Genomic DNA, 22668 nt, shown 5'->3' with positions numbered 1-22668 from the left:
CCAGCATCAGGGTCTTTTCCAATGAGTCAACTCTTCGCACGAGGTGGCCAAAGTATTGGAGTTTCAGCTTCAGCACCAGTCCATCCAAACTCACTGTTCACACAGGGAAGTTCAGTTGAGAAGTTAAACTTGCTTGAGGTGCTTTTCATTCATCTACAAGTCAGGTTTTCTATTTGGGAAAAGTTTCTTCCAAAGGAAGGTTCTATTTGGAAAGATTTTCTCCTGTAGGAAGAAACTTACAACCATGCATATCCTCCCCATGTGTCCTGTCTTTTGTAATCCATCTCCTCTGGCTGTCCTTTCTCTCATTTCTGTAACTGACCCTTGTTGCCTCATTTTCATAATATGCCATTTTCAAACTGGTAACAAACCATAACTCTTTCCCATTACACAAGACCAGGATCTCATCCAATCCCAAGGCCAATATTCAGCTGGGATAGAGTGCATCAAAGGGCTTAAAGGAAAGAAAATTGAGCCCAATCTGAAATCAGATTTATAATCACTGACTACAGTCAGTTCTTATTATTTGTGGCAGTGATGTTCCTACAGATCTGAATAACATACTGAACCATTGTTTCCAGGGGGAACACAGGGCTAAGTTTCTGTGAGTGCTTGTTTTCGGCATTCTCATTTGCCAATTAACATACAACCTGGATTTATGTCCATTTCTGTTTAAAGATACCTTACTTGATCTGTATTGTTGATTCACTGACATTGAACTCAGGGCCAACAACACTGTAACTTGTGCCTGAACAAAGCTTATCTAACACACACATACCTCCCTAAGGCCCATCACAGCCATCTTGTGCTCAGGAATACTAGATGGTACTTAAGCATAATGTTTGGGGAACATTCTTAAATAAAGAGATCACCAGCAAAAAAGCACAAAATAAAAATAAACATGGCACGACACAGACTGTAAAAGGCCGTTTGTTTGCAGCATGAGAGCTGAGACGAGAAGGCAGAGCCCTGCTGGGCTCCGCCTCAGCTGGGAACCCACACCTCAGGTGACTGAAATTTCTGGGCACTCTGTTAAAGTCCACAAGTGATTGTGAAAGTGCCAAAGTATTGCTGAGGAGGTTGCAACTATGGTTTAGCAAGGAGGTGAATTTGGGAACACGCAATCTGCAAATCATGAGGATCAGCTGTATATAACTATAAATTCAAAATAATTGATTGTATCGAATATAAATAGGTTTCCTCCCCAAAGGCAATTTGACTATTATTTGGGTAGACTTCTCCTCTCACGTTTTGACTGTCCTGTCATTTTTTCCATCTGTCCACTCGTTTTCCTCATTGCATTCGTTTTTTTATCCTGTAAGGTACGATGAAGAAAGATCTTATAAGAGAAGTGTGAGGTAAACATCTCCTGATCTACAGTTCACGCTGGATCCTTTGTGTGTGTGTACACCAGTGTCTTACTTGTGGGTGACCTCAACAGGCTACCAGAGGAAGAGGTCCTGGTATCAGTCCCTTGTAGTATATCATTTCCAGTCTTTGTCGTGTGTCTAAAGCTGTTGAGGTCAACCTAATTTGCAACTGAAACCTACTAAACCAGATACATCCCAGACTTGGCCCAGGCTGCAAGCTAATTTTAACTAGCCCTGACAACTGCTGTGGCTGTTTTCAGCTTTATTTCAGCCAGCATGCTTCCAGTCTCCTTGCAAGTTTTTTATCTCCCTTTATGAAGGACTTTGCAAAGGAAACGTACATAAACACAGACTTGGGAGTTCCTAAAACACCATATGTAATTGAAGGCATGTGTCTTAGTGCTCCAAAGGTTGGTTTTTAAAAGCACATACGCTCCACTTTCGTTTGGCTCTGCTTTGACTTCTTTTTTGTGACTCTCTCACGCTCTGCTTGCTTCTTGTTTCTTTTCTACACTGATAATTTTTGCTCATGCAGACTGGATGAAGATCTGAGGGAAGCATCTGAAGCAGCTAAGTAAGACTTGGTTTCCATTCAGCAGCTGGCAGTGATGTTGGCTTGCATTTCAGGAATGAATTGGGAGAACCTGCATGCCTGGTGTTTTATTCTTGCATCCTGATAATAGTGCTGCCCTTTAAAAGTTTCCTTTGTTTCATGATGTAATTTCTCTTATTTGTACTACAATCTGTTTGTCCCCCTAATGATCATGGTTATCTTGTTACCGTTAAACATTTTAAATATATATATATATGCAATTTTAGGCACCACAGCAAAAGAAACACATCACAGGCAGTGCCATGAATAGTGTAACAGCCAGATGATCACTTGCATACATTGAGGCAATAAAACCTCACTAACTCATACTAATGCAGAAAAATGGTAGCAACTTGAAATACTTCTGTAGAGCCAAATTCCTGAATTTCCAAGATTTTTTTAAAAACTCCTATTCAGTGATTGGGAAATATAGCTTAACAGCTTCTGACTTATTTGCATGAGTAAAAAAAATATTGCTCACTATTATTATAGTTTTCAAAATAGCAAAATCATAACTTTAATGCAAATATAAAATGAATACATGCCAATAATTTTATTCAACTAATTATTTAATCAAGGAACCAGTAAGCTGTTAAAACCAGTTCAAAGAGTATTTGAAAAGCTAGATATCTATAAGCAACTTATAAAGGAACATTAGGATAAAAATGTTGGTTTAGATACAAAACTGATTAATGTTCAACAGGGCAATAAACTGTACCTCAGGGTGATCTTTTCCACTGGACAGAAACTATTGCATCTCTGCTCAGTAAAAATCTGCAAGTTAATATCTGCCTCTGCAGAGCTGTAAGATCAATAGAAAGTCAACTCAACAGTGCTTCTAAAGAACATCCAGTAATTTTATTTCCAGTTCACAAATAATTTTTCTGACACTGTTAAATATAAGAATATTTGCTGCATCAAGCTTCTTCATTGCAAAAGTTGCTTACACTGTTAATTCTTATAACTTGTTCCTATTTTAATAGATATTGCAAAAGCAGAAAGCCTGGACAATGTCTAAATAGCTACAAATTCTGAATAAGTAAGATCTAAGTTAGTGAAGTTTTTCCTATATAGGTATAAATGCCAGTTCGTCATGAAAACAATCCATTAAAATATTTTCCCCTACATTTTTGTAGCAGGTAATCTGTAAAATTATTTACCTATAGCATGGATCTTTGGGGTTAAAAATTCAAGGAAAGGTTTTTGCGGTGGAAAGCTTAGCATTAGTGTAGATTACCGTTAAGTGTGCCTATAGTGTATAGTGGTCCAGTGTACCCTGTTAGCATTTATCTGTGCTTAAATTGCACTGTCATGAGATTCCCCAAAGAGAGAGTGAGCGATTAGTTTCCCTTTCAAATTCTTTTTTTTTTTTTTTTTTTAGGATAACAGATTTATTAAATTAAGAAGCTGTTTTCAAGACAAAAATATAGGGAGGGAATGGGAACATCAATCATTTTCCAGCCAAACCCACTATGGAGTCATAGTCATGTGCTCTCATTATTGCCCTAAAATCTTGCCTCCTTCAATAGATACCTTCCCTCTATATTTCTACTCTTCCTGCTTAGCTACCATAAGAGAACGTTTATCACTTTTGGCTTAGTTGTGTAGCTTTCTTTTTCCTCTCAAATTCTTCATTTGTTCACTTATCTACCTCCACAGACACTCTCCCCAAAGATCTAAATGATCTTGGCTGGTCTTGAGATGTCTTGATCGCCTTCCTAAAGGAAGCAGCAAGCTCATGCCTAGGACATAGTAGATGCTCCATAAATTTCTGCTTCATCAATTGGTGAATGTGCATAAGACTAAGATCACTGCTGAGGCGCAGTGCTTCTCAAACTTAACAGCACATCAGAATCACCTACAGTGTCCTGGGCCCCACCCCCAAAGTTTCTGATCAGCAGGCATGAGAATCTGTATTGCTAACAAGTTCCCAGCAATGCCAATACTGCCAGTCTCAGGACCTTGCTTGGAGAGTCACTGCCTTAAAGTAAATGGCTGAATAAAAATAATCAGATTTGTCCTCAGAAGTCTATGCTCTTGCTTTGAATTCAAAGGGTAAGCCATGTGTCTGAATTCCCCATTAATTTTACCTCTTCTGATGGTGACATTATAGCTATGAGGAACCGAGAATGTGGAGGGAGAAGGAATTTTACTGTTGACCCCACAGAATCCTACCACTTCCGCATGCTAACTATATCTTCTTAACGGCCTTTGAGCCTCTGAAGTGGTCCCCCAATCCTTGGACAGACACTAGATGATGACTTGCAGTTCAGAAAACATAATCACTGCATATCTATGGTTACAGGTTCCTTTTATGAACAGATGCCCCCTGACTTTCCACGTGACCTTAACTAGAAAGCTTCAGGCTGTTTCTAACAAAAGCAAACATATACCCTCTCAGGGAACAAAGCCTATCTGTTCAGTGTTTGGCTTTAGTCCTATTAGTGTTTTTAAACTTTTACTCTCTTCCCATATACACACATGTACCACCTTCACCTCTAACTGACTTTCAGAAGGAGATTCCCTCAGCCAGTCTTATTTTTTCTTTAAACCTTAAGTTCTGAACAGGAAAGAAAATATTTTTAAGAGGATGAATTGTACATAGAGAGTCATTCTTATTTTGCAGATGGTGAGGAATCTATCTGTTGCCTCTGGAGTGACAGTAGTACATGAACTCTAAATTGTTCTTTGCTTTGGAAGGATTGCTGCTGCTGCTGCTAAGTCGCTTCAGTCGTGTCCGATTCTGTGCGACCCCATAGATGGCAGCCCACCAGGCTCCCCCGTCCCTGGGATTCTCCAGGCAAGAACACTGGAGAGGATTGTCATTTCCCTCTCCAATGCATGAAAGTGAAAAGTGAAAGTGAAGTCACTCAGTCGTGTCTGACTCTGAGCGACCCCATGGACTGCAGCCTATCAGGCTCCTCCGCCCATGGGATTTTCCAGGCAAGAGTACTGGAGTGGGTTAGGGTTATGCAAAGTTAAAAAGCAGAAACGCTAGGTTTAAAAGACTGCCTGCCTTTTCTTGACTCCATTTCAGCTTTACTAGGTTTTTCTAGCACACTGTCAGTGCTTGCCTGACTGTCCCTGTTCACTAGAGTTGCCAACTGTCTTCTATAAAAATAGCACCACCAGCGAGAAGGGTAGGGAGTGAGGAGGGAAAGCCTCTGGTTTCTCAAGGAACTAGCCTTCTGCCATTTGCAAAATACCTAACGTTAATAACCACACCTCTTATGTGTAGACAGAAACCTTTGCTTGTGAAATTATCACATTACAGAAGGAGCTCTCACATATAAAAAGGAGTGCTATGCTGTGCTGTGCTGTGCTGTGCTGTGCTGTGCTTATAGTCTTTCAGTCCTGTCCAACTCTTTGTGCCCCATGGACGGTAGCCCACCAGGCTCCTCTGTCCATGGGGATTCTCCAGGCAAGAATACTGGAGTGGGTTGCCATGCCCTCCTCCAGGGGATCTTCCCAACCCAGGGATCAAACCCAGGTCTCCCGCATTACAGGTGAACTCTTTACTGTCTGAGCCACCAGGGCAGTGCAAAATCTCTTAAAATAGTGTTTGTTTGCTGAAAATAAAATATTTACCAAAGGGGGAAAAGTAAAAAGTTGAAGTGTTAAATATAATTGGAAATTAATATAAAGCAAATTTGAAATTTGCTAACAGAGGAATCTCACAGAATATCAAAAGCAGCTTAATATTACACAAACAAGCATAAACATGTTCATACACAGTAATATAACTCTCCTTATTTTATGGTTACATGTTCCTTTCTGGACATGATCAGTTTCGGTTAATGTCAGGACTGGCTTGTTTGACATGAACACAGCTGAGCTGTGAGGTATTTTTTGTGACAATACCAAGGAAAGCTGACAGTGGCGTTTTCCCTTTTAGTGTCTTGGAAAATCTTCATTGTTGTGAAAACTGAAAGTTAACTGGGTTCATACATGAATAAAATTAGAAGGATTGCCCTTTGTGCATAAAATATTATGTGGGTTACAAATAAAAATTTGTATTATTCTGTTTACTGAACACGATAGATTTAAAAGTTAGGAAGAAAATAACAAGGATGGAAGCGACATGGAGGTCTTGGGAGTTTTCAATCTTCCTTTTATGTTTCTGAATCAGGAGCAATTACTGTATTGCAAAACTGATGGTAAAGGAATCAGAGCTTAGTCTCATCGTCTGTTCAGGTGCAGATTAGATGTGTTCAGTAGTAGCGATGGGGCCAGACTAATCAGTTTCAGTTCAGTTCCATCACTCAGTCATGTCTGATTCTTTCCAACCCCGTGGACTGCAGCACGCCAGGCTTCCCTGTCCATCACCAACTCTCGGAACTTGCTCAAACTCAAGTCCATGGAGTTGGTGATACCATCCAACCATCTTATCCTCTGTTGTCTAACCAGTTTAAAAAGTTCAAATCTGTCCTGTTTATAAAGTGGTAACAGTAGAGAGAATGTTTACTGCTTCCTTTTTTTTCCCCTTGCACTCAGAACTAGCTGCCTTTACAATGATCCAGAAATGTCTTCTATGGAGAAGGAGTAAGAATTCACCATCAATTAACAATTATGTGGTTACTCATTGTATTGTATGGCTGGGCTCTGAAAGACAAAAATACATTGAGGATTGGGTAAACACCGTTTAGATGTTCAGCTTTCACGTTCTCTATGCCTGAAATTATAAACCTAAAGAGAAATGTGTCAGCTTAACACCATCTCATTCATGATCACCATTAGATGTCTTAAGGAAAACCCAACTTTTTACTCGGTGTTCTATTTTTCCAGCCCTAAAATGAGGAGAAAATGAATATTAGAGCCAGATGTAAAAGTGTTTGGGCAAGAAGAATCCAACTGTTTTCTGAATGACATCATCCATGTTTTAATTAGTGAAAGTAGGGACTTCCATTTGAAATTATTATTTTGATGGGTGGGAGAAAAAACATCCTTATTTAGAAAATTCAAGAGGCAGCTGAGCCTACATGGAACTTTGGAAATGATCTTGTCCATCTAGTCTCATCCTGTGAGAAATAAAAATTGAGCATGTGTTTACCATGTGCCAAGTTCTAAGTAAAAAGCTGCACCCACCCTATCTCATTTTTATCCTCAGAATAAGCCAAGGAAGTACATTGTACAGATAAGGAAAGAGCAGCATAGAGGGATAAACTGACCAGTCCAACGCTGTTCAGCTCAAAGAATGCCCTGGAGCTGGGACCAGAGCCTTTGCAGTGCAGTTCCAGACCCAGTGGTTGTGGTTTTAAAATCAGAGACAGGTGGCCTTGGTGCTGGAATGGGTGTTCAACCTCTGATCTAACCAGGGAGGACAAAATTAACACCTAAGACAAAAGAGTTCACTGCTGTCCAGTCAGTTTCAAGGAATAAGCTGTGGTCACCATCATGTTCTCAGAGAGAACTTGGCCATCCAATCAGGGGCTCTTAATTGGGTGTGAGTTGTGGAGAATTTAACATTGTCCTCCTTCACAGGAATCCAGAAGGAGGGGCAAAGACCCGTATTTAAATATATCCGCTATTCTCCCCTTTTGTTCTCTTTTCCCTGGAGGAGGTCTGAAGGGAAACTGGAAAATCCCGGTGCACTGGCTCTGGAGTTGCCGTGGTGACCTTATAAGGAAGTTTATGCACAAAAACTCAAGGGAAGGTCTTTACTGACAAAGAACAAAAGCCGTAAAGGAGACCTTTGAAATCGCACAGCTACTTTTCTGAAGGTTTCACTTGGTCCCACCTTTTCGAGATGAAGACAGCAATTGCTTCGAGCAAACTGCCACGTGAAAATTCCACAAAACAAAAATACCATAGTCCATCTAAAAAAAGTTTGGTTTTTTTTTGCAAATCATCCCTTTCTCAGCAAAGCAGCGCCCCCTAGAGCAGAGTCCTGCACCTACGGCTAACGAGCTGCGTGGGCAGAAGGTCCCCTCACTGACCTACATACAGCTGCTACATCTGCGGGCTTACCCACTCCTCTGCCTGCCTTGTCTGTTTTGCTCGCCACCTGTATATTAGGCTGTCTGGGTTGGGAAGAGGGCAAAACACCGCTTCTGGTTGGGCTTCATTCCGGGGCTGGGCATGGGGATGGGGGTGGAGGGGATATGTTGCAAATTGTTTATGTTACTTGGCATTTCTTAGAAAATATTAGTCTCCCTGCTTCCCCTTTCATCAGCCCTCTCTTTCCTAAGCTCTTTCTTACCAGGCACATGATCACAGTGTGGAGGATGAGATCTGGGATGAGGGGCCAGAGTGGCCCAGACTTTTTTTTCTGCTGACTTCCTGCTCTGGATTTCTGGCTTTATTATCAGACTGAGGCTCTATTTACCTTCTAGTTTCTGAGTGGAAGCATTTTACACCTTCTATAGCTAGTATCAAATGGATACGCTGAAAAACGGGCAAAGACTCTTCCAAGGAGCTCAATTAGCCCAAGAATAAGACGTACTGGGTGCTGATGCTGTCACGGCCTCCCATTTCCTCAGAGAGAGAAGGGAAGGTTAAGTCCATCTCCCACTCTTCCTATAGAAAACAGGTTTATCATTAAACAATGTTGTCTGATACTTTGTAAAACACAAAGAACAAAAAAACTTCATTTAACACATATTAGGAGCCAAAAATAGCCTATAGAAAATTATCAAAAAGTTGCTATGTCTCACTGGAAAATTATAGAAAGTGAAGCCCGTCTGCCCAGTGAGGAATGCTCCTTTCATGTTTGAATTCTGATTAAAAGTAAGTTTTTTTCCAAAAAGCATACTATTTTGAAAAGTAATGCAGATGTTTGTTTCCTTCACACTCAGGTTTGGATTTTATTTTTTTCATTCATCTCCTAAAACTTGCAACATGACTTTTTATATTCTTACATAAAAAGTATACATGGTCCAGAAGTGGGTCTATGTGAGGAGACTTAAATTAATAGCATTGTCCATAGCTTCATTGGCTCCACAAGACCACTGCTGTCTTGTAATCTTCAGGTGGTTTCCTGCATTTACTTAAAAAGCATCCACTTTTGACTATCTTCTTGCTCTTTCCATAAACTCGATTATTAAAGTTCAGTCTCTCAGCATTTGTGTACCAGAAACTGAAGGGATAAATTAAACCCTAAAAGGTTTACAAAAAAAGTCAGTATGAAAAATCAAGTGTTTCAAAATTGTCTGTTATTTTCAGATTTTTATGAGGTGTCTTGATGCTGAGGAGAAGGGAATGGTAACACAGTCTAGCACTCTTGCCTGGAGAATCCCAGGGATGGAGGAGCCTGATGGGCTGCCGTTTGTGGAGTCGCTAAGAGTCGGACACGACTGAGCAACTTCACTTTCACTTTTCACTCTCATGCATTGGAGAAGGAAATGGCAACCCACTCCAGTGTTCTTGCCTGGAGAATCCCAGGGACGGGGGAGCCTGGTAGGCTGCAGCCCGTGGGGTCGCTAAGAGTCAAACACGACTGAGCGACTTCACTTTCACTTGATGGTGAAACAAAGTGACCATGTATACTTTAAACTTTTCAAGACGATTTCAAGTATTTTGACCCAGATTCTACTTTTCAGATAGTGTGCTCCAAATTTTGATTTAATAAATATTCTCTTGGTCTATGAAAGAAACTGAGCCACCACCATGTAAACAGCAATAACATTCCGATCATCAGTCAAACTTAACATATTCTTTCGGGAATAACTGCAGCTGGGAAATACGTTTTTGAAGCAAAAACAAGAAAGACCTGTTTTTTTGAAAAGCATATTAGAAAAAGATTGAAGGGTCAGAGTGGATAAAAAGAAGACACCTTCATGGTAAAAACCCTGTTGATAAGGAAACCAGTCAGATCCTTGAGGGCATACAAAAGAGATTAATATCCATGACAACCTGGCCTCTCCTAATAGTCAGTATGACTGGGTCTGAAAACTCCCAAAGGACAGAAGATTATTGCAAGTAGAGTAATCAAGCAGTGAGATATGGTTTTTTCATTTCAGAGAGACACTGAACTGCTACTATCACTTACTCTACTACTCAACTAATATTACTGCTACTAATAATAGACATGTACTGTATGTTCATTATGTACAATTGAAAACATTTTAGACTAATCCTTAGCAAGCTGTTCTATTTTACAGATATAGAAATGGAGACTTTAAAAAGACAGGTAGCCTGGCCAAGGCCCCAGGGCTAAGAAATGGTAGAATTGCTGAGGGTATCTCAAAGAAGTATACCTTACTGCTGTACCGTGGATGGGTTAGCTTTATTTGCAGAATTATGAGAATGAACATTTGCTGCAGATTCCACAAGTAAAGCACAGTAACCTTTGCAACATATAAATGTAAGGCCTTCCTCCCTCCAGAGAGAGGAAGGGCAGATCTGAGCGAAATCCACACATACTTCCCAAATTACCCAACTCAAACAGAACATTTTTCTTTCGTTTCCTCCTCTGCGTGTCCACTGGCTGTGGTCAATTTCTCTGGTAGGTGTCAGAAAACTGTGATATGTTCACAAGAGGTAGAAGAAAGACACAAGTGGCCCAAAGACATTTTCAGCTTATTCCCTAGATATTTGGAAACTCAATAGACATTCTCTTTCCTTTGTTTTAATCTTTTTTTTTTTAATTGAAGTATAGTTGATTTACAATATTGTGTCAGGTGAATAGCAGTGATTCTGTGTGTGTGTGTGTGTATCCAGATTCTTTTCACTTGACCTAGAGATTATCAGACTAAGTCAGACAAAAAACACATGACACCACTTATACATGGAGTCTAAACAAAATGATACAAATGAACTTATATACAAAACAGAAATAGACTGCCAGACAAAGAAAACATTCATTTTGTTTTGGTCACCAAACTCAGGAGACATTCTTTAAAAACAAGTTTTTCTTAGGCTATAAGAATCCATCTCATTAAGGTAGCTGTGCCCTTTTCAGGCAAATCCTTTGGCTTTAGAAAATGTTGGAGGGTGAGAGTGAAAACAGTGGAGTCACAACCAGCAAGTTCCCAACATGTACCCTGGAGGTGAAAGCAGGTCCCTCACACCCAGGGACATGGCACACACACTCTTCAGAAGCACGCAGAACCCAGCATGTGCTGACATGGAAATGACAGATGATTCGGGAGCAAAGTGGCCTCTACCTGTGGGAGGGATGGGTGGTCCAGGGTAATGCTTGCACTTGGCTTATTAGTATTCTTTTTCTTTTTTTTTTTTCTTAATATGATAAAATACAGCTAACACAAAATGTACTATCTTAACCATTTTCAAGTGTACAATTCAGTAATATTAAGTACATTCATGTTGGGCAACCAATCTCCAGAACTTTTCGGTCTTGCAAAACTAAAACTCTATTCCCATTAAATCACAACTCCCACCCCACTGTACACTACCCCTTCTACTGTCTGTCTCTATAAATTTGCTCTAGTGGAATCACATGATATTTGTCTTTTTACAACTGGCTTATTTCACTTGCCATAATGTCCTCAAGGTTCATCTATGTTCTAGTTTCCTTCCTTTTAAAGGCTGAATAATATTCATTATCCTGGAGGAGGAAATGGCAATCTATCATTATAGGTATACACCAAATTTTGCTATCCATTCATCCCTCAGTGGACACTTGGGTGGCTTCCTCTTTCTAGCTTTTGTGAACATTGCTGTCATGAACATGGGTGTAAAAATATCTGTTCACGTGCCTGTTTTCAGTTATTTTAAATATGTATCTACAGAAGTGGAATGCTGGGTTATATGGGAGTTCTATTTTTAATTTTTTGAGGAACTTCCATACTATTTCCCTTAATAGCTGCACTAATTTACATTCCTAACAACGGTACACAAGGGTTTCCTTTTCTCAGCATCTTTGTCAGCACTTTTTCCCTGTTTTTTTAGATCATAGCCATGTTCATGGGTGTGAGGTAGTACCTCAATGTGATTTTGAGTTGTCCTTTTTAAAAACAGCTTTGTTGAGATAAAATTTACTCATTTAAACTACACAGTTCAATGGCTCAATAGCGTCACTGAGTTGTGCAACACCAAAATCAATTTTAGAACATTTTCCTCACTTCTAAATTACTCTGTCACTCCCACTTCTCCCCACCCCAAGTCCCTGACAATCACCAGCCTGCTTCCTGACCATGTCTGCCTCTTCTGAGCCTTTCCTATGAATGCAGTCACATGAGCTTTAGGACTGGCTTATTTCATTTAGCCTCATGTTTCCAGGGTCATACATATAGTAGCAAGTTTATAACTTTTCACGTTAGAAATGTACTTTTGATGAATGTAACATACAATTTTTAAAACTCCGAGACATATTATCGGGGAGGAAGCATCAAAGGTGCTATGCATGAAAAAATGTCAACAGTGGTTTTATTTGGATGATGGCCCAACAAGTAACTTTAAAATTTTTCTTCATCATTTTCTGTAATTTTCAGAAATAAAAAAATAAACGTGCTTCTTTTATAATGAGAAAAAAAAATGTATTATATGTCTTTTCAATGTATCCGGTCTTTTGTCTTTGATTTTATTATTTACTTGACTATGCCAGGTCCTAACTGCAGCATGTGGAATCTAGTTCCCTGACCGGAGATTGAACCATGGCCACCTGCATTGGAAGCGCAGAGTCTTAACCACTGGACCACCAGGAAAGTCCTGGAAAAAAAAATGCTTTTAAGAAAATACTGGAGGGTTTTTGCCATTGTTTTCTTGTTTACCACTGTCATAATTTAGCACTTGTCAGATACTCCTTATATCAGGCAGATCATTTATTTGCCTCTCAAGAAACAGTCATTTACAAGAAAGGAAAGGTGGATTTCCAAAATGCAATAATAGTCCTTAATCCATTTAAAAATGAGCCGGCACAAGAGTCTTTTGCCCTCTAGATCATTTTGAAAGGTGTAAAATGCTTCTAGAAACAGTTTGGCAAAAATAAACAGACTCCATCTTTCAGAGAAAGCCTTGGCAACTCGGGGAAAACTGTTTTTACCAGATTGGTCTAGTACAAGAAACATGCATGAATTATTTTCAATAAGTCCTCAGGGAAAAAAGCAACAAGCACAGGCTCCCTGAATCATTACTGCTTCTTATTCAGTTTTCCATGTTGCTCATTTTTTTTTCTTCCTTTCTTTTCAAAGTATTAATCTGAAGCTGAAAGAAAAGCCCTAGTTGGCCACATCTGGACGAAGGGGCTGCTTTTCTGCTTCGTGGTTCTGTTGAGACCTACCTACCTGGAAGAGACAGCACTGATGGTACTCTGTTTCCACTTTGCACTACCTGCTGCCATTCTAAATTTCTAAGGGGAAAAACAGTAAGAGAATCTGTTTACTCTTAACATGTTTTACGGAATTATGTGTATTTTCCTATTTTGCCAATTATGTGCCTCAAAGATTTTAGTTGAACCTTAGCAAGAAAGTAGGACCTTCCATTTCAATATTTCATTAACCCTTGGTACAGTGGTATTTCGTCTCTTTGTTGACTGCTGTTGACCACTGAGGTAACTTCAGTCTGCTATTCATTATGAGTGGATTTCTCCTTGGTGATCACTTCAAGTTTAAAATACACAGGACTCAACCGTCCCTAGGAAAGTTGGCCCCACATAAACGCCACCTTTTAAACCCTAAGCTTGCTTAAGATAGCCATAACGCAGACACAGGTGTGACACCACATCAGTTAAGCATCCACTTGGTTCTTGTCCACATTTATTCTAACATCTCCAAAGGAAGCCAGGTTTCCTAATTCACACCAATTTCATTTTAGTTATCAAAATGGGCATTGTGTGTTCTGTGAATTTGGTCTTTTAAAAAAGTCATTTCTTCAGTGAATGTTGAAGACCTCCAAAGTGAGAAACTTAAGGATCAATGTTCACATTTTTGGTAGCTGTCTTTGATTCAAGCCATGAACTTAGTTCAAGATGTCACACTTTAAGTGCTAAGGGCACTGTGGAAGGCAGCCCCTCAGAAATTCATTTTTTGGTAACATTGAGTTATCTGAATCTCTCTCACATGCATTATAAAAATAATCTGCTTTAACACACACAGGCTTAAAATTAAATATGAGTATGTACTATCCTTTGCAAAATAGTTCTTTATAGTCTTCATGTGTTTTTTAAAATACCAGCATGGTTTAGAACCCATGGGCCTCTAGGGGAGGGAGGGGTTGGTAAATCGAGCACCCCCACCTGTTTCCACATGGCCTTCAAGAATGGTTTTCATGCTTTGGGTTGAAAAAAATTTTTTTTAATATTTCATGACATACGAAAACTATCAAATTTTAGTCCCCATAAATAACGTCTTTTTGAAACATGGCCATACAAATTTGTTGACAGACTCTCTGCAGCTACTTTCATCTTGCAGCAGCAGAATGGAGTAACTGCCACAGACCATGTGGCCCACAGAGCCTAAAACATTGACTCTCTTTATAGACAGCGTTTGCTGAGCCCTGTGCCAGCCCGTGCAACCTTCCTTGGCCTCCCATTTGTAGTCAGATGCTGGTTTCTCTAACCGTACACACAAATTAGGCTGCAAACTAGTTTGCTCTTAAAAAAAGAAGCTTTTGGCATCCACAAATCAGTAAGACTCATGCCTGCTGACAAAGGCAAGGAGTCCGAGCCACGAACACATGGCTCGGGGTGTGCTTACACACCCCAAGGTGAAGCTGCTTAGAAGGCTTTTGGCTGTTCAGAGGTGTTGCTGAGGTCCTGTCCTTACCCTGGAAACTTCACAGACTCCACTATCACATATCATTAACACGCTCTTCAAAATTAAACTGTAGTGGAGACCAGGGTTCCACCATAGTCTGAGAGTGATAACTATCTCTGGGAGAGCTTTCGGGGACATGTCGAGCCCTGGGTATCATGAGCTTTGAAGGAGACATCTTTGCACAGGTTTCTGAATTTCACTGCCTTCATCTGTTTCATGTCCGTCCCGCACCCACCTGCCAGACATGCTCTCATACACACAGGTCGGCTCTCTTTCCTCCATAAGCCATAGCTACTATGTCTCCTTCTCAATCCCTTTCAACTTGGCATCCTACTAGATTATTCTTCTGGCTCTCCACCCTCATAACATCTGGCTTGTCTGATAGAAAAACCCTGGAGCACGTCTTCTTCCACAGCCCACCTCCACCTTTGATGGCCCAAATTGTGCCTTTCCCAGAACTTAGCATGGACATAAGCGCAATGACCCGGTTTCCCAATTTGTTCACCCAGTTTGCTCACTGTTGCCCTGGCATCATTATTAATAATGCTCTCTCGCTCAGTAAAGTCCCATTGTGGAAGATGAATTATGTGGTCCCCTTAGCCACAGGAAGTAATGAAGAATTCAGTGTTCAGCTTAGAGGTAGGAACCTGAGGACATAGAGCTATCCATAAAAGGTTCTTGTGACAGTCAACCAGACATAACAACAGCCTTAGCATTTACATTTTATTTGAACTTGTCAAGCCTGTTCATGGAAGGCTACTCAGGTGGTATTCTGTTTGGAGTTTTATCTTGCTATGTGGAAATTATGAGCATCTTTCCCGATCAATAATTTTGTTTGGACTGTTCAATGGGCTGCATAACCATTCTGATAGTTAGGCATCTGCTATTTTATTATCTTAAAAAGAAAATTTAATTGCACGTGCTAGAGAAAAGCTACCATGTAAATTCAAACCAAGTGAATAGAAGCCTAGAAGAATTCTGAAAAAAATAACCCCTCAGCAAATAGGTAGACAGATGTAAACATTCACACCATTAGCTATCTAGCTTTGGCATTCTGAGCATTCTTGCTTTGGTTCTGACTTCTGGGAACTGTTTGCACTTTTCCTGTAGATTTGTTGTCGAGGGAACCAAAGGGTCATTGGGGCAAAAGTATTGTTTTCCCAAAGTGTCAACTGCTATTCACTTAGCTCCTTGATTAAGAGAAAGAACAAAAATCTGCACAGAAGATATTGTCAAGGAGTAAGAAAGTCTGTCTGAGGGCAACAGCTGAAGGTGGAAGAAAACCCGGAAGTTCCTGTTGAAGCCATACAATGTTTTATGGGGTTATCTTCTAAGACAAAATACCGACATATGTAAGGAAGTCACTACTCCACGCCTTTGTGTTATTAAGGTCTTGTTTTAAGTATTCAGTTATGGTACTGATTTTGCAACTCTCATCTAATTAATCATAATGCCTCTGTAGTTTGCTCCCTTAGAAATATTTAGATGTGCACAAATGAATCTTTTATATGTTTAAAGGTTTTTTTCTACCATGTATTGGATTGCTCAGAATAAAGTATCTATTAGACCTTTGTTTTAGTAAATAAACTCTATCAAAATAGTGTGAATTGCTAATATAAAAATATGTAACAACACTATATATATATTCATATATATATTCATATATATATATATATATAGCATCTCTGTATAATTCAGAAATAAAAAAAATGATTCCACAAGTGATGGCATTCTTTCTCTGAGTCAGTAAGAATCTATCTCCAGCTTCACTTTGCAGGAAGTCTTCTCTGGATGTCAGTCTAGCTGGGCCCTCAGTCCTTGAGAACAGGATAAATCTTGGCATTCTTGTCACCCAAACTTTATTCCCTTTACACTTTTGTTTTCCATGCCTCAAACAGCTACACTTTCAAAATGTGTTGTTTGCTTCGTGAGAAAGCAATTTCTCACTTTGGAAGCATCTCTCAGTTTCATGGTTACTTGATTTTGTCAACTTTTCCTTTCTCTGTCCTTTATCTTTCCAGAGCAGAGGTTTATTTTTTAATTAAAATGCATTAAATACCATTTTAAATTTAGTTCTTTAATTTTTACTTTCACAACCATCAAACGGCACTGGGAATTACCACTGAGATTTTTTTCTTTTAAACCTAATAAACAAATGTGTGGCTCTGCCTCTCAGAAAGTTGTTGGAATAACCAAATGAGAAGTTGCTTTACAAAAAGTGAGACACTTCATGTCTTCATGATCTAGGATTTAATGCTGGTGGATACTGTCATCTACCTAAGAGAAGAAGGACAAGAGAAGACTGAAAGGTAATTACAGGCAAATGAAGGGCATGATATTACAAGGTGGACTATTACATTCATTCTGCTCCCATCACCTGACTATGGTTGTGGGAATGGGAGGCAGGGTAGGCATCCAGCACTAGGGGAAAGGATGGGTGAAGTGTGGAGGATACACACTATGGTATTGACAAGCTACTAGAAGCAACAAATTATACACTGAGAGAGCAACACTTCAATCATGGGGTAGAGTGGAAAAATAAGAACTCAGTATTTATAGCCAAGTGTCATTTATGTAAATTCTAATACCCCCCCACCCCCACCCCCCCCACACACACAATATTCTACAAAGTCCATGCATAGTTGATGACTTTGCAAGCTCATTAGAGTGAGTACAGGGGTAAGGGTAGGAGTGGGGACCCAGAATGAAGCTAGAAGTCTAATTAAAAATCAAAATAAATAATAAGCTTTTTAATTGGCTGAAGTTAAAGTAAATAAAATGAAAATACCTTAAACTTTCAGCCATAGATCATAGAAAAGCCTTGTTAAGGTGCTTTGGAACGTCAAGGGGCTGTTCCCTTCTACTGTGTCTCCTGTGGTTTTAACACTTCTCTGCATTGGCAGCATCAGTGCTCTGCAGCTGCCAGAAGCCTGTCCTGAGCTACCCCAAACTGGTCCCTTCTTACACATCAATCCTCACACAGTTGTAGGCTTTATAAAGCAAGGAGATTGCTCTGTGAAGCTAATTTTCCTAAACTTCATTCACATCCATTCAAAACAATTCTCTTTAGTCAAGCAAAATTATTTATTTTCAATAGCCATTTTAGTGATACTCAGATGACAGACACCAATAATTGCCATCCACTAACTCTTGTCTCGGAGAAGGCAATGGCACCCCACTCCAGTATTCTTGCCTGGTAAATCCCATGGACGGAGAAGCCTGGTAGGCTGCAGTCCATGGGGTCACGAAGAGTCAGACACGACTGAGCGACTTCACTTTCACTTTTCACTTTCATGCATTGGAGAAGGAAATGGCAACCCACTCCAGTGTTCTTGCCTGGAGAATCCCAGGGATGGGGGAGCCTGGTGGGCTGCTGTCTCTGGGGTCGCACAGCGTCAGACACGACTGAAGCGACTTAGCAGCAGCAGCAGCAAATCTTGTCTTACCCTCATTGAGACACCTACGCCCTCGATGCTTAATCATGCCCTCCTTGTGAAACTCTTCTCCCATAGATTGGCAAATTGAATTGTCCTTTCTCTCACCATATTTGTTATCTATTGGTACTTAACAAATTACAGTGAATTCTCATTATTTGAGGAAGTTACATCTATTAAGGCAATGAGAACATTAAATCAGTGCATACTGAACCACCGGTCCTACAGGAAAACAGGGTTAGGTTCCTGTGAGCCTCTAGTCACATTTTCATCAACTGATCAATAACTAATCTTATTTTATATGTGCTTCTGTTTACATACACTTTCTTTAATGATATCTTGTTGAGTCACAGTAACATTGAACTCACCGCCTCATTGAATTCACAGCCAAATCCTGAATATAACTCAAGCCTGAATGAAGATCATCTATTACATGAATTTTCTCTGTAAGGCACATTTCCTTGCACTTAGGAACATTAGACAGCACTTCAGCTCTATGCTTGGAGACTAAACAGTAAAACTAGCAAGAAAAATCACAAAATTCAAAAACATTACACTAAATAGACCATGAAAATATACTGTGTGTGTACAGTGTGAGAACTGGAACCAGAAAGGTGAGCTTTGCTTTGTTCAACCTCATCTGGGAACATGTGCATCAGATAAGTCAACTTTCACCTTTCTGTATGTGTCTGTAAATGATCATGAAAACAAGATGAACATAGATTTGGGGTTAAAATAAATTTTAGTGAATAGGAGAATTTGCAATTATTGGAATTCTTAAATAATGAAAATCAACTGTGTATGCCAAGACTTAGCAGGCTGAACGTCACACATTTATTATGTTTCTATAAATTGGAAATCCTGATACATCTTAGCTAGGTCCTCTGCTTTAGGCGTCTCACAGGCTGGCAACCACAGTGTTGGCTCAAGGTTTCTCACAAGACTGACGACATCAAGATGGTGACAAAGGTCATTCCTGACATGGCTCCCTCTTGTAAGAGTTTCAACTGGGAAAGAATCTGCCAACTTCATACACATGGCTGCTGGCAAGATTCAGTTTTTGGAAGGTTGTTGAACTGAGGGCCTCATTCCTTGTTGGCTGTTAGATGGAGGCTACCCTCAGTTCTCTGCCTTACGGACCTCTGCAACATGGCACCTTGTTTCCCTGACAACAACAAGAGAGAATTTGCTAACAAGAGGGAGGGTGCCGTTTTTATAACCTTATCACAGAAGTGACATCCAGCCAATTTTGCTGCATTCCATTGATTAGAAGCAAGTCACTAGATCCAGCCCCACCCAAGGAGAGAGGATTACACAGGATGTGAACCCTGGGAAGCTGGGATCATCTGGTGCCTTCTTTGACGTCATCCTATCACGCCCCGTTAGCCTTCTGCAAACTCCTCTCTGTGCTCTTCTCACCTGTAAATGATGGTGTTTCTCAGTGTTTCTCTTCTTTATGGTTCTACCCTTCCCCCAGTGACTTCAGCTAGCACATCTTTTCAAATTATTCAAGATCCAGTTTCAGTCCCAACCTCCAAACCCCCACCGTCATTTTCTCACTCAGTCTTTGGGCTCCCTCCATTCTCTGGGGAAAAAATTAAATTATTCCTCTTCTATGACCTGTTAGGACCATTCCTCTACTATCCCATTCTCACTGAAATTACACATACTGGGATTTAAATCCTGCTTCTGTTACCAGTTATATTATTTTGGACTACTCAACTTCTTTGAACCTTAGTTTATTCATTTTTAAAATGTGGATAAAACTCTTATCTTACAAACTTATGTAAGAGCTAAATGGGATTTAAATGTCCAGCCTAATACTTAATAATAGAAGGCATTCAATAAATATTAGTTTTCCCCCACCCTGTTCTTCACCTTCGCACTCACCCAATCTTTTGTCTGTTAACTTGCCAACTCCTCCAAAACCAGTGCCAACCCCACCTTTACTTTCTGTCAACCATGTTAGCCTCTTGTTTCCTCTCCCACCTCCTTTTTTCAATAGACTAATTCTCTTTAATCCTCTTCCTCTTCTCTCAGATATAGCCATTTTATGCCACTTCTGCCTTACTCTCCCTCTAGCTCCTTCCAACTTTTCCATCTCTTATTTTTGCTCAGTTTACTTCTTGTTTTTACTTTTTATTTGGAAACAATCTCAAACTTGCAAGAACAGAAGAAAAAAATTACTTTTCCTGAAATATTTGAGAATAAGCTGTCTACATAATGCCTCCTCACCGCTAGATGTTTAGTATATTTCCTACTATCGAGGACATTCTTCTCATAACCTAATACAACTATTAAAGCCAGGAAATTAACATTGAAACATTACTACCATCTAATCCACAGATGCCATTCAAGTTTCACCTGTTCAAATTTATCCTTTAAAGTAAAAGGATCCAGTTTGTAAGAGACAGGAAGAATAAAAGAAAAGCAGGCCCCAGCAAGGGCCGCAAGACAAATTTATAATTATTGATAAACTGGATGCTATAAGGTATGAGACTCTTGGAACAAGTCCAGAAGGAAGGAACAGTACATAATCCTGAAAACAAGATATGATCCTGGGGTCGGTGACTGTTTCTCAACTGGCGTCTCAGAGTCACATGTTTTACGTATCTGGTAGAAAATCTATAGATAAGAATATTAGTCTTAGTTACTGATTTGTTATTGATTACTGTTTCCTAATTACTCAATGGTTAATGATCATTTTGTTCTTTGGCCCTGAAGTCCACATGAGTTATAGTTTAACTCCCTGCATATTCTTTCATTCACAGCTGAAAGTATAATAAAGCTGGCTTGGATTCAGCTTTGGCACCTTCACCTTGGAGCGGCGTTGGTCCGCTGGTCCTCGCTTTTCTGAATTCTTGTGTCTCTTTTCTCATTCTCTCGCCGTATCACACTTTCGTAAACCCTGGTTGTTGAGCTGGTCTCCATACCAGTTCAGAACCACACGTGGTATTTAGTTGCCACATCTCTCTAGTTTCCTTCAATCAATTCTTTAGTCTTTCTTTGACTGGAAAGACTGGTTTTGAAAAACACTGACACTTATCTCTCACAGTATTGTATAGAATGTGTCTTGATTTGGGATTCTTTGTTGGATTCAGGTTATTCATCTTCTTTGGCATTTATAACTCAGAACTGATTTGTATTTTTCTCATTGTATCCTGATGATATTCATTTGAACACTTGAAGAAGATTCTGTCTATATGGCTTTTGATGGGGATGTGTCAAAAAAATACAGAGCTTGAAGGGGCTCCCACTGGTCAGATTTGGGACAGTTTGAGGATCAAATAATCATGCTTATAGATTATAATCTGTTGAATAAGATTCCATGAATTTACATCATACTGAACAACAAGATAGGTACATCCACTCACAGCAACTCCCCAATACTTATTAATTGTGAAAGGAAAAAAAGTACTTTTTTTGAGCAAAGTGGAAGTGAAAGTGAAGTCGCTCAGTCATATCCGACTGTTTGCGACCCGTGGACCGTAGCCCACCAAGCCTTTCCATCCATGGGATTCTCTAGGCAAGAATACTGGAGTGGGTTGCCATTTCCTTCTCCAAAGAGACTCATAAAACGGCTTTCCTATTTGAAAACTCAATAGAGAAGGAATTTCCAATATAAAAAAACATCTGTGGGGACTTCCCTGGTGGTCCATTGGCTAAGACTCCTTGCTCCCAAAGCAGAGGGTCCTGATTTGGGTTTCCCTGTTGGATTCAAGTTATTCATCTTTGGCATCCATCCATCCCTGGTCAGGGAAGGAACTAGATCCCACATGCCACAACTTAAGAGTGCGCGTGCTACAACTAAAAGGTCCTTTATGCCACAGTGAAGACCTGGTGCAGCTAAATAAATAAATAAAAACATCTGTACCTTTTGTTTAAAATTATTTCCTCACCAGAATAATACTTTCCAAATGTCCATACTGGTTAGCACCATTTTCTTTTAAAGAGAATGAATGAATTTTGTATAGTTTCATATTGGTTATTTGCCATCATTAAAAGTAATTCATGATCATTTTCTAAAAACTGGAAAATACAGAAGAATAGGAAAGGAAAACGGTCTCTCCTGGTATTACCACTGGAACGCAAGCACAAATTAACATTCTGGTAGGAACTCGATGTTTATGTGACGTACTCAAGATCACACAGCTGGTGAATCAGCACTGGAACAAAAACACAGACCAATGGTCCTTGCATATTTGAATTTTCCTGATGCTGGTCACTGATACCTCTTGTTCTAATTGATTTTCTTAACATACAGAATAAAATAGCTTCATTTTCTGTTTCAGGAAAGATACATGCTTATTGAAAAATAAACAATATAGAAAATATAGAGTAGAGGGTAAAATCAACCAGTCTTACCATTCAATCACATCACTGTTTATTAATACCTTATAATGCATTTATCTGGAAAATCTTTCCATATATATCATCATAAATTTTTTATGTATGTAGAAAGAAAGAGAGGCAGAGTTTGTGTTCTGATTATCTCTCCATGTCCAAAATTCTTTTTGATAATTTCCTAGAAGTAGTATACCTCAGCTGAAAAAAATTTAAATTGTTGACAAACACTGCTAAACCACCTAAGGAATAATTACATTAATTTAGACTGTCAC

At 39.6% G+C, this 22668-nt stretch overlaps 1 protein-coding gene across 6 annotated transcripts in view; it reads left to right on the top strand.

Moving 5' to 3' along the window:
* PRUNE2 (prune homolog 2) overlaps positions 1–16336 on the top strand; it is a 301538-nt gene extending 285202 nt beyond the window's left edge. For 2 of the 6 annotated variants that reach the window (XM_005683795.3, XM_013965993.2), the window contains 3 exons: positions 1906–1944; positions 6457–6504; positions 13053–16336. In XM_005683795.3, coding sequence (XP_005683852.2) covers positions 1906–1944; positions 6457–6504; positions 13053–13083 — 118 coding nt within the window. In that variant the 3' untranslated portion in view covers positions 13084–16336. Of the gene's footprint in view, positions 1–1322; positions 1359–1905; positions 1945–6456; positions 6505–13052 lie in introns of all 6 variants that reach the window. The other 4 variants (XM_013965995.2, XM_013965994.2, XM_013965996.2 and 1 more) reach the window with 3 other exon arrangements.

This window comes from Capra hircus, chromosome 8 (genome assembly GCF_001704415.2).
Source record: "Capra hircus breed San Clemente chromosome 8, ASM170441v1, whole genome shotgun sequence".
Classification (NCBI taxonomy): Eukaryota; Metazoa; Chordata; class Mammalia; order Artiodactyla; family Bovidae; genus Capra; species Capra hircus.
The sequence above is the reverse complement of the archived record's forward strand: the minus strand, read 5'-3'. Positions and strand labels throughout refer to the sequence as shown.